Here is a 15,748-nt window from a genome sequence, read left to right on the forward strand (position 1 = left end):
TTCCCTCCAGTGAATGCATATGCTCTAAGGCAAAACTTCAGGGCAGGGGGAAAGAAAAGCACATCCTAAAATATCCCAAGGGGCACGGCTTCTCAATCCTGGATCACGTTTACATCTTTTGAGGGGTTTTAAAATAATACTGAAGTTGCAACCCATCCAGACCAGTAAAACCAGAATCTCTAGGAGAAGAGCTACCATGTAATATATTCTAAAAGCAGCCTCAATGATACTAATTGCAGCCAGGACTGAGAACCACAGTCCTTACTTAAGAGGCATATCTTATCTATAATCTAAAACATCCAAAATGTTTTGAGTGGTGACATGACATCACAAGTGAAAAATTTCACTCCCAACATCTTATAACGGATCATCATCAGCATTTGTAATACAAAAGCATTGTATAAAATTACCCTCAGGTTATATCTATAAGGAGTATATGAAATATAAATGAATTTCATGGTTAGACTTGGGTCCTTTTGCAAGAGATATCTTACTATGCATATGAAATATTTCAAAAAGAAAAAAATTAAATCCTAAATATAACACTCTTGTCCTAAATGTTTTGGAGAAGAGATTTTCAACTTGTGTTTATTAGGAGGACTAGGTGATGAGGTTATATGCAAAAGTTCTCATTCATTGGTTTAGCATTGACCATGCAAATTAGAATTAGCGTGTAAGTTTATAAAGATTAGAACTCGTTAAAAACAAGAGTAGCATGTGCTAAATGCAAATGTACAATCCTTTCCATTTCTGTGACACTTGAAAGTCTCCAAAATGCCTTCATACTTATTATCCACCTGGATCTTTAAATCAATTCTCTAGAAATTGGGAAAGAATTATTATTATATCTGAGAAACGGTACAACAGATTGGTGGAGAGCTCGGACTCTGATGCCGGACAGCCTGTAATCTGTGCTGCTGACCTCGGACACGATTGCTTAGCTTCTCTGTGCATCAATTTTCTCACCTGTGAAGTGGGGAGAACCTTACACTTAGGAGGTGCTAACATGGGATTAAATCACTTGCTAGAAGAAAATGTCCTTAGGACAGTGCCTAGGATGTAGTAAGCACTATGTAAGTGTTAACTATTAATACAGTTCCCATCTGATTGACTGATAGAGGTGGAAGCTGAGGCTTGGAGCAGCTCAGAGGGGCTACAGAGCTGATATGCACACAGGTGATCTGCTTCCACTAAACTACACCCTCAAAACTTCCATTTCATGGGCTGTACTGGAGGTGAAGTTTTATGGGTTTGCAACTATTTGTAAACTGAGAAAATGAAAAGGTTGCCTTAAAGTTTCCTTTCCAGTGTGACTTCCTGACTGGCTCTGACATTGGCCAAATGCAACAAATGTTAGAGCCCAGGCTTCCCGCTGCCTGGGGTTGGCTATTGTCATTGACTCTGGGTAATCTGGGTAAATTTTGTTACTTTACTCAGTTTTCTCATCTGTAAAATGTAGTGAATAATCTCATGAGTTGATATCAGTAACAGCACAATGATTGACAGATACATTGAGTTTAACAGGTGCCGATTATTACCCTACTTACCGCTTCATGGTTAGAGCAGGCTGGTAGGCTGGGACCATAAATAGGACAGGGGACCCAGATTCCAGCAAGAGTCACCAAACAGTGGGCTTGGCCAGTTTGGACTCAAACCCAGTGTCATAAGCCTGAGGACAAATCACTGAATTGCGGGCCTGGGTGTGGGGAAACAGTACAGGCAGAAAACTACCATGGGATGGAGTTCTCCAAGAGTGGAGACCAGAAAGGAGCGATGTTTGCTCATATCCAGGCCAGGATATTCAAGGACCAGTGCTCCCGCCAAGCATTCTCCTCCATGGGGCCACAGTGGCACAGCTATCCCCCTGTGTGGAAATGGGGCAATGAAGGTGCACACTTCTTCCCTGTGTTTTATTTAACCCCTTTGCCCCTTGCCCGAAGTCTGTCTGTTTTCACTCTGTTGGCCACTGCAGACTCTAGGGAAGAGCACTAGACGCTTACAGCTCCCCTCCTGTTTCTCCAGCGGTCAAGCACTTACCTGAAATGCCAACTCTCTTTAAATTACTCGCATTAACTCCAGCCTTGACTTCTTTCTGTGCCTAATCTCAAACCTTATTCTGAGTCCCTATCCTAACACTTACTACAATATTAAAGCTATTTCTGACCTGAGTACTAAAATTAAGCTTAATCTTTTTTTAAAGAATTATTTATTTATTAATTTTGTTATGATTATTACTTTTGAATTTGACCAGAGAGAGAGAAAGGGAAAGTGAGGAAGCAAGCTGCCAGGTCCGGGACTTGAGCTGCAGTTGGCTATGTGGGAGTCCAGTGCCCTTCACTGCCACACCAGCTGCTGGCCCAAAACCGAACTTAATCTCCAAGCTAACCTGGTCAACAAGCACAGGCCTTCAGCAGCTCCTCCGCAGCCCTCGCTGCCTAGCCTTGCCGTGGTGATGCAGTCCTGCTTATCTCAGGGCTGCTTCTGTTTCAAAGACCTTGAGGTCTTTGTCCTGTGACTGTGGCTATGAAGGGAACATTCAGAGCTTTTATTTCAAACCAAAATTTCCTGGTGGAGATGATATACCGAATATCTTAAATTCCACTCTAGATTTAATAATATCTGTAATGTATTCTTAAACCTAACCCAAATCATTATTGCAATCTTCCCTAAAAGTGATTATGGCTTTAATCCCATAGCTTTAATCTGCCCCCAAACTGTAGGAGAGTCTAGTCTGAAACCTGGTTCCCAGCCCGGCTCTGCCCCACTTTCTCATCATGCACCTGTACTGGTTCCATGGAGACAGCCCTCTGCAGCCCTGTGACCTCACGGTGTGTCCTCTGTGACTTTTGTCTCCCATCTGCCCTCATTCCTCCTAAACTAGCCTTCCAGCTGAAGTCCGCCGGGTCTTCAGTGTCCGAGTCCTCCAGGCAGGTGGAACACATTCTAGAGAACTTGGGTACTGCAGGCACTGACTGCCCTTGTCCTAAGGAATTGGATTCCTTAGCCACACTGCTGGCAATCTAAGCCCGAAGTTGGAGGGAAGAGGGGCAGGCCTCTGCTACACACTTTTCCTTCCAAGATATGCCTGGATGTCTCCTGGGGAGCTCAGCACACCTCAGGGCAACTACCTAGATTTTCTCTCACTCTCCAGGGGTCAAACATCACACACCCCTCCAAAACTCCCCTCCTACCTCTTCTTCCTTCTAGTTACACCTTATGTCTTAAAGAAATTCATTTGTTCATGCTTTTATTCATGCCACAAATATTTATTGGACATTTATTATGTGCTAAGTGCTAGCATGTGTGACATGAATAAAAGAGCCTCCTCCTTCCAGGGTTCTATAGTGCAGATGGAAATAAGTGCAACAGGGTTAAGGCAAAAGGTTACATATGGTTTTCTTCTTTGTAATTTAATTTTAATTCATTTCTTTTCTTACTGATACAATGATATATATGACATTTAATAAAAGAAAATGTCCCCTTTATAGTTTTCCTTTTTTAAAAAAGAATTATTTTATCTAAGTTTATTTATTTACTTATTTATTTTAGTTTGACCGGGGAGGGATACAGTGAGAGAGAGAGAAAAGTGGAAAGTGAGAAAGCAAGTCTCCAGGTCCAGGACTCAAACCACGGTCAGCCATGTGGGAGTCCAGCGCCCTTAACCACCACGCCATGTGCTTTATAGTTTTCTTTTGAAAAGTATTATTTGTTTCATTTTATGATTATGGAAAATGGTTTTGTCGAATAGAAGAATGGAGTGTTAAGATAATCCGCTGTAGTGTCAAGTCCTTGGCTTGAGAGATCCGCCGTTGACTTCAGGGCACTCACCTCTGTGCTGTCTTCCCCCTAGGGGCTGAGCACAACACTGGATTCCAGGTTCCACTGCTGGCAGCTGCAGCGCTGGTGGTCATCTGCACAGTGCTCATCGGGGTGGTCACGTTGGCGAGAAAGGTAATGGCTCTGGCTGCACATCTCTGTTGTGGGCACCACTGGCCTTTCCACTCTGCCACCCTAGGCCTTTCCAGTCTTTCATTTGTCCCGAGGGAGACCCACATGTGACAACCCCCCCCACCCCCATTCTCTTTGTGCCTATTTCTAAGGGAGACCCACATGTGACACTCCCCACCCCCACCCCCATTCTCTTTGTGCCTATTTCTGGTACGTTTTCTGTGCAGTTACTTATGCTCACCCCTTGTTCCTCACCCAGCTGGGAGCTCCTAGAAGTTTGGACCTGAGTCCTACCCCTTCTGCTATCACCTACATCATTTCCATTCTGCCTCCCCTTTATGCCACTGCTCTGAGAGTGACTGATCTTCTATGAGTTTGATGCCTCTTGGATCTCCGTGATGTGGCAGGGCTTTCTGTATATTAGTTCATTTCATTTTCATTTTCTGGTAGTGCTGGGCTTTTGCAAGATGAGAAATAGATACTTCAACACTGTAGGAGTAAAAGGAGTGTGTTAAGGGGTATAAATCCTCTGTTACTTCAGCCTACGAGGTCATGTGGCTAAAAGATTAGTGGATGGGGGATTGGAAAATTTAGTTTCTGGTCCTGGCATTGAATATATCAATTTAAGGAAGTTATATAATCTTCTCCCTTCTTCATCTCTTCATACATACAATGGGGATTATAAGTGTGTTTGCTTTGTGTCACAGTTGAAATGAACAGGTGGTATATATCATATGAAAGTTTTGTAAGTAATGAAGAATAGAGCAATGTCCTTGTTGTGTCATGAACTGTAGTTATTGACTGTGACGTGTGAAAGAATGTCTACTTCTTGCCTTGTCTGCTCTCTTGGGCCTGTTAAGCCAGGCCAGGTCACTGTAACTCAAGTCACCACACAGACATTTAAAGGAGCACAGGACTGGGCTCTCTAACACTGTTTTCTACTCTCACCCAAGATCCTTCTCCCTAGATCCTGGCCTACTTTTCCTCCAACCTGGATTCCACTCTGGACTAAGTACTTGGTGCAGTTTTTACTGATATGTGTGGATTTATAGCTTCTATCTTAGTTTCTTCATTCATATTCCTCCCACCCTCATATTCTGTCTTGCTGTCTTTTAAATTAAGGTTCTTTTTATTATTAAAAGATCTATTTGGGGCCAGCTGCTGGCGTGGTTTGGTTAAGGAGGTCTCACATAGCTGACTATGTGTTTTGAGTTCTGGCCCTGATGGCTTGAAAAACATGTTGGGTACATATGTGTGCTCACCCAAAATCCCAAAAGGGGAGAGAAATGGAGGGGAAGGAATTGCAGCAAGACCATCCCTTGTGGGTAGAGGGGTATGTATTTTTTCACTTTCCCTTTAGTGAGTGCATACACCCTCCGGCAAAATTTAAAAAAAAAGAAAAACAATCTGTTTGTTAGTTATGCATATTTTTTTTTAGTGGTTCCATTAGTAGTTATAAAATATCCTCCTGACCTATTAAAGTCTAATATAAATTAGTACTTTTATCATTTCCTGGATTATGCAAGAACCTTAGAGCATGTTGGCTTTTTTTGGTTTTACTTATTTTACATCTTATTGCTATGATCATACACTGTAGTTTTTTAAACATTTTAAGCCTCTAAGGAAATTATTATGATTATTGTCTTGAGTCAATATTCATCTTATATGTACCCTTTCTGTGGGCTCTTCATTCTTCCTGCGTGTCCTATTTTGTGAATGAGATCGTTTTCCTTCTGCCCGGAGAATATTCTGCAGTATTTTCTTTAGTGCAGGTCTGCAGGTGATAAATTATCTTGATTTTTATTTAAAAATGATATATTAGTTTTTCTAGGTATAGAATTTGATACTGACTTTTTTTCCCCCCCAGCACATGGAGTGTCTTATTCCATTGTCGGGCTTTCTATATTTCTGTTGAGAAACAAGGTCTTATTTGTGCTCCTTTCATAATATGCTTTTCACTCCTTTGGATTCTTTTGAAATTTCGTTTGGTTTTCAGCAGTCATACAATGGCATAATTGGAATCTTTGTACTTACTCCGTTTGGCTTTAGAGTGCTTTTTGAATCTGTGGTGTGATGTCTTTTGTCAGTTGCAGTCATTCCTGGCCATTAGCTCTTCATATATTACTTCTCCATTTTTGCTTTCCTCTCCTTTTGGAGCTCTTATTATAGATATTTTAGAAATTTTCACTCCCCCCCCAACATGTCTCTTACCCTATTTTCTGTATTTTTCATACATTTATCTCATCATATTTTAGAATGGATTTTTTTTTACATATCTCTCAGTTTACTAAGTATTTCTTTGATGTTTCCAATCTTTGTTTAAATAGTTTACAGTCTGCCAAATTTTTAATTTTGTCTCTCTCTCTCTCTCTTTTTTTAGAGATATTTGCCATAGGGCATGTGTGCTCACAGGAGAGAGAGAGAGACAGAAACAGTGAAATGGAAAGTGAGACATCACCCCCAAGGGGGATGGCCACACCATAGTCCCTTCTCTGTATTCCTCTTGGGATCTTGGGCACACACAAACATGTTCCATGTGGAAGTCCAGCAACGTAACCACGATGCCATCTGCTGGCCCCAATTTTGTCTTTTAATTATTAATTGGAACTTCTTTGGATTTTTTTTTTTATTGTCTATTTCTACTTTAAAAAAAAAAATTAGTCATATGTTTTTGACTCTCTGGTACATGTCATTGAGTGTTGCACATTCTACATGAAAAATCATAATAAATTGAGACTCCAGATAATATCTTCCTCCAGAGATGATTTCTCTTTGCTTCCAGCAGAGGCACTAGCAATCCAGGTCACCTTAATTAATTCAGTGATGAGGGAATTTAAAGCTGGGTTTCAGTTTCTGGCACTCTCTCTCCTAGGTTGTGGTTCTCTGGATCGTAATTGAAAGCCTATGATGTTTTCCAAAGTTTCCCTCCAAACTTTGTCCCTCGTCAGAAATTCTATATAGTTTATCTGCCTCTCAGTCTTAACTTTCAGGCAATTGCTTTTAGGAGAAAATGTCCCCAAATGCTCATCTCATCTCTCTGGGTTTTCTTTCGGTTCTTGCGCTAAGCCTGCACATTCTTCACTGATTTGACAGATTGCTCATTTTTCAAAGCAATAATTTCATCTATAGTTTTGTAAAAAGCAGAACCGGTGGGGGGTGAGGGGGTCAGTGACAGATGGCCATGCTGCAATCCCTTCTTCTCTATTCTCCTCCCAGGATCTTGGGCATGCACACACACACACCTGGTGTGAGTGTTAAGTCTCCAGGTTTGGGACTTGAACTGTGGTTGGCCATGTGGGAGTTTAGCGACATAACCACCATGCCATCTGCTGGTCCCCAGAACTGTTGTTTTTGATGATGCTGTATTTTATATCTGTGTTCAAGACTTGACTTTTACAAACAGAACAGATTTAGCTGGCCCACGTACTCTGTACTCTGGGCACTACTGGGTCAAGACTCTCACCTGAGTTCGAGTTCCTCAGTACCAATGTTGTGTGACCAGCCATGTAGCCTCCATCTGACTAGGTCACTGCTAGTCCCAGAAAGAGAGAGGTTTGGACAGTCTCCTGTTCACAGGCACTGGTCCCATCTTGCTTGCTTATTGTACCCTTCCCCCCCCCAGAAAAGAACCACTCTGATTTTTCTCTCTCTCTCTTTTATTCTAACTTATATTTGATTCTTTTTACTCTCGTTTCTTCCCTGAAGACCATAGAGACACAATTCCCTCTACAGACCTCAGCGTTGGAATGCATTACACACATTAGAATCGCTTAATAAAACAATGTCACTATAATGCTCTCCTGCTCAGACCTTATGGTATCTGGCACTTAAACAGCCTTAAATTTCTCCTTCTGCCTTGACCCCATTGTATATGTTTTCCTACTGTTATTTATTCTGCTTATAGAGTTACACTTTTCCTGCATACTCATATCTTCAATCAGTATTTGATCTTGGGCTTTTAGCTCAATATTTTACATATTAAATTCTTTTGGTTTTATGTGTAAACTCACTTTATTTTCCTTAACCTACCTACCTTCAAAAACAAGAGTGTCTGTATAAAATAACATATTTTACTTGACATTCATTCTGTCTCCAACTTCATCCACAGAGAGCACAAGAACCCTTGCCCTAATCTAATTTGACTAAGAAGAGGTTGGAATAAGGATGAGGGAAGTTATCTTGGTAGCAGAGCCAAAGTTCTATTCCCCTCTGGATCTTGCTAATTTGCTCCAGAAGGAACTAAAGAGATTCTTCCAATAGTAGGAAACTGTCGCACAATTAGTAATTTCTCCATGAAAGTTACATGAGGCCATTTACCAGTGGATGATTACCTGGTCCACCAGCTTGCCTAAAAAAATCTGTTGTCGGGACCAGCAGTTAGCGTTAATGGCTATGTCGCTGGACTCCCACGTAGTCGACCGCGGTTCGCGTCCTGGACCCAGTGGCTTAAAACTCACGCTGGGCGCATGTGCGTGTGTGCCCAAGATCCCGAGAGGAGAACAGAGGAGAAGGGATTGTGGAGTGGCCATCCCCCCTGGGGGGGTGATTTCTCGCTTTCAGTCTCTCTGTCTCTCTCTGTCTGGCGAGCGCATGTTCCCTATAGCAAAAACCTCTAAACAAACAAACAAACAAACAAACAAAAAAACTATTGTCTCACAATTCAACCCTCCCTTTGTAGTTATAAGACAATCATTGAAATTATTGAACTACTTGGTTTCTAGAGATGCAGCTATGTATTCTTTGTCATTTAATAGACCTGGTTGAACAAGATGATGGGGACCCAGTTGTGACTGAGATATGGCTGGTGCTGCTGATGAAGTCAATAATCTATGGGATTTTCATTTATGTTTCCGCTATCACAATAGGCGTGATTAAGAAATAAAACCTCTAGGGGAACGTGAGGGCAAGAGAAGTGATTGACTAGAGGGAAGAGGTGAAGAGAATGATGATAGATCTTCAAGTCAAGGAGGGGGCTGCTATGGTGTTTGGTGAGTAGATGTCCTGTTATCACCAGTGCTCTGCAGTTCTGGAATGGGAGGACTGACTAAAGGTTCTTTGCAAGAAGCAAAATACACTTTCTTGTTAAGGATTCAAGACTGGTTCATTTTCATGCTGGGCACTTAGGCTCAATGTTGGTCGTCTTAGGGGTAGAAAAAGAGGAAAAGGTGAAAGCAAGAGTCCAGTAGCTACCTGGTCCTGCTCTCTTTCTACATTGTTTTATTTACGTCTTCTCTTTGACATTTTCACTGCTTCCTATCTAGCTCAGGTCCTCTCTGCTTGTTTTCTTATATGTTGGCTATAGTCTCCAGTCTTCTCATTTTATACTTGCATTCAGAGTTTCTGCAGAACACTTAGTATTTTCCAGTTGGGTTTTTAAAGGACAGTTTAATGAGGGAATTTACAAAGATCTAGGTAGGATGAGGAAAAAATATGAGGGGTCATAGCAGTGAGTTGTAACACATCCCTAAATTTTTGATGGATGGGGATAATTACTGGAAACTGAAAGGAGAGAATTAAGTGTAGAGTTTACCTTGAGAAGTGCCATAGTCTTTGAGAGTTACAATCAGACCAAAGCCATACTCTCACCTCACTCTATCCCTCCATTCCTCTATTGCTGCTTTGCATTGGCTGGATCCAAACTTAAGCCAGAGGACAAAGGAACTCATCCATGTCATACATAAAATACAGTCCTCTTAGGGCACAAAATATGGTGGACAAAGTCAGAGGTGGAGCCGGAGCAGGGGGTTAGGCAGATGGTATCCGTATGAGTGCTATTCACAGACCTAGGAACTGGGCAAGTGATCTTGCTTTTCCATGGGAATGGCTGGCCTCAGTATTCTTTCATGTATTCTTGATCTCTTTTGATTGTATATAAGCAATACCCTTGTTGGCTGCTCTATTAGCCATCTTATTCCCATGGGTCAGGCTTCCTTGGCTCCCATTGCAGTAATCTACATTCTCTTTGTTTCTTAAGCACCACCATCTGTCCTCTGTTTTTTTAGGATCTCCTCATCCCCATTGCTCCTAAGGGATCCTGTGCTGTAAAAACATCTGCTTCAGTCCCAACCTACAGAGGAGAGATACCACTGCACTTCTCAATGATGCTGGGGTTCCCCTTTAGGCCTACCTTCCCATCTTAGTAAAAGGGGGTATATGTTCTCTGGGTCATCTTGTTTAGAGCCTTTTTTTTTTTTTTTTTTAGTTAATGTTATTTTTTTTTATGTTGCATTTAACCACATATATCTTTTTTTGTTTGTTTGTTTCTTCTTTTTTTTTTTTTTTGAGAGGTTTTCACTATAGGGTGCGTGCGCTCTGAGAAATCACTCCCCAGGGGGGATGGTCACACTGCAACCCCTTCTCCTCCATTCTCTTCTCAGGATGTTGGGCACAAACGCACACGCGCCCGGCAGGAGTTTTAAGCCACCGGGTCTGGGACGTGAACTACGGTTGACTATGTGGGAGTTCAGCGACATAGCTATTACGCTAACTGCTGGTCCCGACCACATATATCTTTACAGTGTATAACATTTCTTTTCCCAGCACGATTCATCTTAAGCTGTTTTTGAAATTATTTAGTTCAGGGTTTGGCAAAGCACTTCCTCAGTGAGTGTAGTCTAAGATCTGAATTATGGGTCTGGTAGTCTGAAGGTCAGATGGAAGCAGGTCCTGTCGAGGATTATTTTCAATTAAGGGAAATGGACCATTTCTGCAGCTCTAAGTGGTACAGAGAAAGGTGGTTCAAGGTTTTCCAGGGCATCTACCCAGAAATTCTCTCAAGTCTTACAGTAGAAACTTCTCTTTTCCTCTCAAGACTCTGATTTTGGCATATGAGCCATAACCAGGCTTAGAATACAGCCTTCTCTGAAATTCGACTACTCCTAAAATTAACTCCTGTACCTGGTCTTCAGCTGCTAGAGATAAATGTCTCTTTAAATGCTGCCAAGGACGAGCACTTTGCTTTAAGTTACTGACAAATCTGAGCTTGTCATTTTCCCTCTTTAGTGCATAAGTAAACTTTAGTGAAAGTCACCCAGTCCCAGCATCCTAATAGTTACTGTTTGCCCCATACTTCTCAAATGCCAGAGATCTTTCACACCAGCACATAATCCCCTCCCATCTCTGTCCCATCCCATTTTAAAACCAGTCTTGGGGGGCTGTATTACCATCTAGCTGGTGAGTGATTCCCCTCCCCAGTTCTATCTCTAGAGGCTGTCTTCTAGAACCATTTCTAGGAGCAACTGTTTGGATCAGGTCCCCAACAATAGAGTCTGTCACACAAATTCTGGTGGGAGTAATTTATTGGGATGTGCTCACAGATGAAGGGCAGTGAAGGAAACATTCCAGGGCTAAGAGAAGAAAGTTCAACATGGATGTCGTCTCAGTTGGAGACTTGGTTGATGCAAGACTTCAGAGAAGTCTCCAGAGAAGAGACAGCTATGAGCTCACAGCCTATACACCCAGTATCTGGGGGACTGGGAGTGCTGGTGAGGTGAAAGGATCTGAGTGAAGACTCCCACAGCATCTCCCATGGATGCTGAAATCCAGTAGATTGCATTATTTAGGAACATGGTCTTTGGGATTGGACAGACTAGGTTTGGGTCCTAGAGGAGCTATATCTCATGTATTTGCTGAGTTCCTCAGTTTACTCCTCTGTAAAATAGAAATAATTATAGCACTGCACTCATTAGGGGTGGGAAAACATAACTCAAAAAATTCATATTAAGTGCTTGGAATTTTTTTCAGGCAAGTGTTACTAATTATTATTTATTAAGTTCTTAAATTTATTATAAATTTTATTTACCATGTACCTCATAATGCCTGGTGCTCAAATATTTCTATTTCATAAATTTATTAAGAATAAATGAATGAATAAATATTATTTGCTAAGTAGCTATTGGGATAAGGGCCCCCAGGCGATCTTCTGTGAGGGAAAGAAGAGATGTGTATGTCCAGCTCTTAGAAAATGACACTGTCAACCCCACTGTCCATCCTCACATTCCCCAGTGTTTGTCCTGGGAGGCCCCAGCTACAATCTGTGTAGCTCCCATTGGTCCTTCAGGACATCAATACATTAATCTCAGCCTTATTTTTCAGTCTGATTACAATGACAGAGTCTGCTATGCAGGATGGAATGCAAATGGAACAGCTGAAGGACTCATCTCAGGAGTATTTGCATTTCCTAGAGGACTTTTGAAGGTCAAAATAGTCCTATGGTTAAAAGGCAAGGGTGTTCGGTTTTACCATGAGTGGGAACAAGAACACACAAGCACAAAAGGTCACAATCATTTCTTTGAGAAAGAATCAAGTATTCATATTTGTTAAATGGATTGGATTAGATCAAAGGATGTAATAATCAAGCCCAGCATCAGCATGAGCTCTGATATCCACTTTCGTCCTTCATACTTAAGTTAAGGTTCAGACACTTCTACTGAAAAGGAATAAGTATAACAGCATGTGGAGAGAGGCTGCTGATGGTTTATGTGCTGCTGAGACTAAGTCTGTCTTTAGGCCCAGCTCCTCGAGGCTGGCAGTGATGCATTCTCCCTAACTTCTGGTATTTGTGCACTGTGCATGTGCACATAGCCCCATGCAGTTCCTCTCAGACTCTATACCTATATTTGTTAACTGCTGGACTTGACTCTTTCCAAGGCTGATGCTGGAGTTTCCTGTCTTGGAAGCAGTGAGGGGTGGGCAGAGTGAGAGTTGTTGCACGTTTGATGCTGTGATTTTCCAAGCCTGTGGCTGTTTGTGAGTCTATTCTTCAAACCTGTGGTGGGGTGAGTGACTTGCTTTAGAGCATCCCCAGTAAGGCTGACAAGGTGTCAGCTTTGCATTGAGTTGTCATTAAGTATCTCTTCTGCCAATCTACTTAGGCCAGCTGTTCTTTGATTTCCTGGTGTTAGCACAGCACTCACCTACTCTGTTCATAAGGATGTGATATCTGACTTCACATTCTTCAGTTTACTAAAAAGGCTTCACTATTCTCTCTTACTATCTCACAAGTGCCGCTGTAGCTGTCTGACCATGAACTCCTACTTTGATTTGCAAAATCAGATTCTCTTAGGTATGGCAGTGTAGAAGACTGAGAGTGTGTGTTTGTGCACTAATGCACTTGTCATAAGACATATAATGAGCATGGATTACAGGCTCTGAGGCTATGAAGAGGATCAGTGCGTGGGCTTTTCTCTCAGAGAGCTCATAGTTTGAGACTCAGTAAAGAAAGAAGACTGAACAAATAAGTCCGACACAGCATGGAATGTTTCTATAGAGCATCTAGGACCACACTATAGCACATAGGATGGATGCAACTTTTCCTGAGGAGTCAGAGAAGACTTCTTGGACAACAGATTGTGGAGCTGAGTTTGGAAGAAGGTATAGATAGTGCTTCAAGGAACTATAGAGAGTATAGAATATACAAAATTGGGGAGGCAAGAAACTGTGTGTGACATTTGAGAAGCTGCACAGTGGGAGCCAGTTTGGCTGAGGAGAAAGAATATGGTGTAGATGTCTACTAGCCTGAGTCAGAATTGGATTTATCCTTGGGTCAGTGACTTCATCTGTCTGTTCCTAGTAGCTCACTCAAAAGTAGAGACTTCCATTGGGTTGCTACTGAGATTCCATTAAGAAGCTATCCCAGTCCCTACTCAATAGATGCTAGCTTTCTGTCATTGAGACCCCAGAAGTTGGGGAAAACTGTCAGGAGATGAAGCTGGTAAGATGAGCATGACCAAATTATAAAGGGCGTTCTGAGGGCATCGCATTCCCCTTTGGGTCAAGTAGTGAAGTTACGAATTTTCTTCCCAGAAGAATGTAGCTTTATGCAAAGACTTTTTAACGATTTTAGAGGATGTGTGAGTTTCCTAACCTACACCTGTGGGTGTAGATGGCTTCACTTGGGTGAGTCTGAGTTTGCTGCAGGTCACAGGTGGTGATGCCTAGGTAGTGAGTGGACAGCTGGCTCTGGAGCTCAGTTTGAGGAGAGATTTGGGAATCTTCAGAGGACAGATGGTGGTGGTTGTACATATAGACGAAGTGACTCAAAGAGAGTGCTGTGTGTGAGAAAGAAGAAACTGGAATCCAGCGGAATCCCTGGACTTGAGCAGCCAATGTGTGAAGAGAAATGGAACAGAACTGGATGAAGATGAAGATGGGGCTTCAGAGGAGGAGGACCAGAAGAGAAGGTGCCATAGATGCCAAGGAGGAGGACATTTTGAAGAAGGAGAGGTCAGCAGTGTCCAAAGTAGTAGTACATGAGAGAAAGTAGATTCTGAATGTTGCCTCACAGGGTTAGTGAATGGAAAGCAGAGGGGCATGGGACACAGTGTGTGTATGGCAGGTGTAATTTCACTGGAAGGTTAGAGCTAAAATCGAGATGTAGCGAGATTGAGGAACAAAGGGCTAGGGAACTGCTGGTGGTAGGAACATCAGTGTGCCTGTGTGTGTGTTAGTATAAGAAAGGAGGATAAGAGATCATTATAATTATGCGTCATGTGGGCAAGTAATTTTTTTGTTGTTGTTGTTAAGGATTTTGCCATAGGATGTGTGCACTCAACAGAAAGAGATAGAGAGAAAGTGAGACGTCACCCTCCCCACCATGAGGAATGGTCACAGTCCCTTCTCTTCCATTCTCCTTTCAAGATTTTGGGCATAAATCCACATACACCCAGCATGATTTTCTTTTTTCTTTTAATTATTTTATTTAACTTTATTTATTTTTAATTCAAGGGACAGAGAGAGAGAAAGAAAGAGAGAAAGAAAGGGAGAAAGTGAGAAAATGAGAAAGAAGCTGCTATGTTCAGGATTCGAACCTTAGTTGGCCATGTGGGAGTCCAGTGCCTTCCTATGTGGGTCAGTCTCAGAGACCTCCGTGTTTTATCGCTGCATCACTGTCCAGCCCCAAGGGTAGTAACTTTTGAATAACCCCTACACATACTCACTTTGTAGTTTGTTTTTAGAAGAAATCTCTAAGAATCCATTCTGTGGAAAGCGGACCCAGGAGAATGCCAGCTGAACAGGAGGAATGGAGTCCTTGTGTCGCCTCATCTTCTGGGAGCTGTGTTCCATCAGAAGCTGCCCCTGCGGGCCTCTGCAGAGAGCCAATGGGAGATGACTACACTGAACCACATGAGTACTTCAATGTCCTGAGCTACAGAAGCCTGGGGAGCTTCAGCTTCCTGGCAGAGACTGGTTAACAACCAAAGGCACCTTGTGGGAGATGCATTCTCTTTCCCATTACAGACGGAGGTATAAGCATCTGTGTTCTCCATCAGGGCTGTGTGTGTTTGTGTGTGTGTGTGTGGGGGGCTAATGTCGGCATGTGTGCACGTGCCTGTCCAGTTGGTGAACTAATGTCTGCATGTGTGCACGTGCCTGTCCAGTTGGTGAATATCATCTTCTCCCTTCCATTCCATTGTGGAAGATCCCAGGTCAATGACTCATACGTTGATCATAAAGGCACAATTAAAACAAAACAAAACAAAACAACTTGGTTTTTAATTTGACAGTTTGAGCAGATCCTGTGGCTTGAAGAAACATAGCGCTGGGCAAGATTTTGGGCTACAGGGATTGGTAGTGGATGGTGGGGTGGGTATAGTAGCAGAGCCACCCTCATCTCATTCTCACTGTCATTTTCATCCAAATTCACTCATTCAAAGCATTTCATGAATAAGGCGTGTTACCAGCCTTGGTGGAAAGATTCAGGGGTTACTAAACCTTAGTCTCTGTCCTTAAAAATTTGCAGTTAAGTAGGGAGACATTTGCATTAAAAAGTCATAAGTAGATAAAGATTCAAGACACAGGT

General features: G+C 42.2%; 1 protein-coding gene across 1 annotated transcript in view; it reads left to right on the forward strand.

The window, feature by feature from the left end:
- TIGIT (T cell immunoreceptor with Ig and ITIM domains) overlaps window positions 1-15,287 on the forward strand; it is a 17,807-nt gene extending 2,520 nt beyond the window's left edge. The window contains 2 exon segments of the mRNA XM_006161829.3: window positions 3,851-3,951; window positions 14,904-15,287. Of these exon segments, the coding sequence (XP_006161891.2) occupies window positions 3,851-3,951; window positions 14,904-15,140 (338 nt within the window). The 3' untranslated portion in view covers window positions 15,141-15,287.
- Window positions 15,288-15,748: the final 461 nt, after the last annotated feature.

The sequence above is a fragment of the Tupaia chinensis genome, unplaced genomic scaffold (genome assembly GCF_000334495.1).
Source record: "Tupaia chinensis unplaced genomic scaffold, TupChi_1.0 Scaffold139218_1, whole genome shotgun sequence".
In the NCBI taxonomy this organism is placed as follows: Eukaryota; Metazoa; Chordata; class Mammalia; order Scandentia; family Tupaiidae; genus Tupaia; species Tupaia belangeri.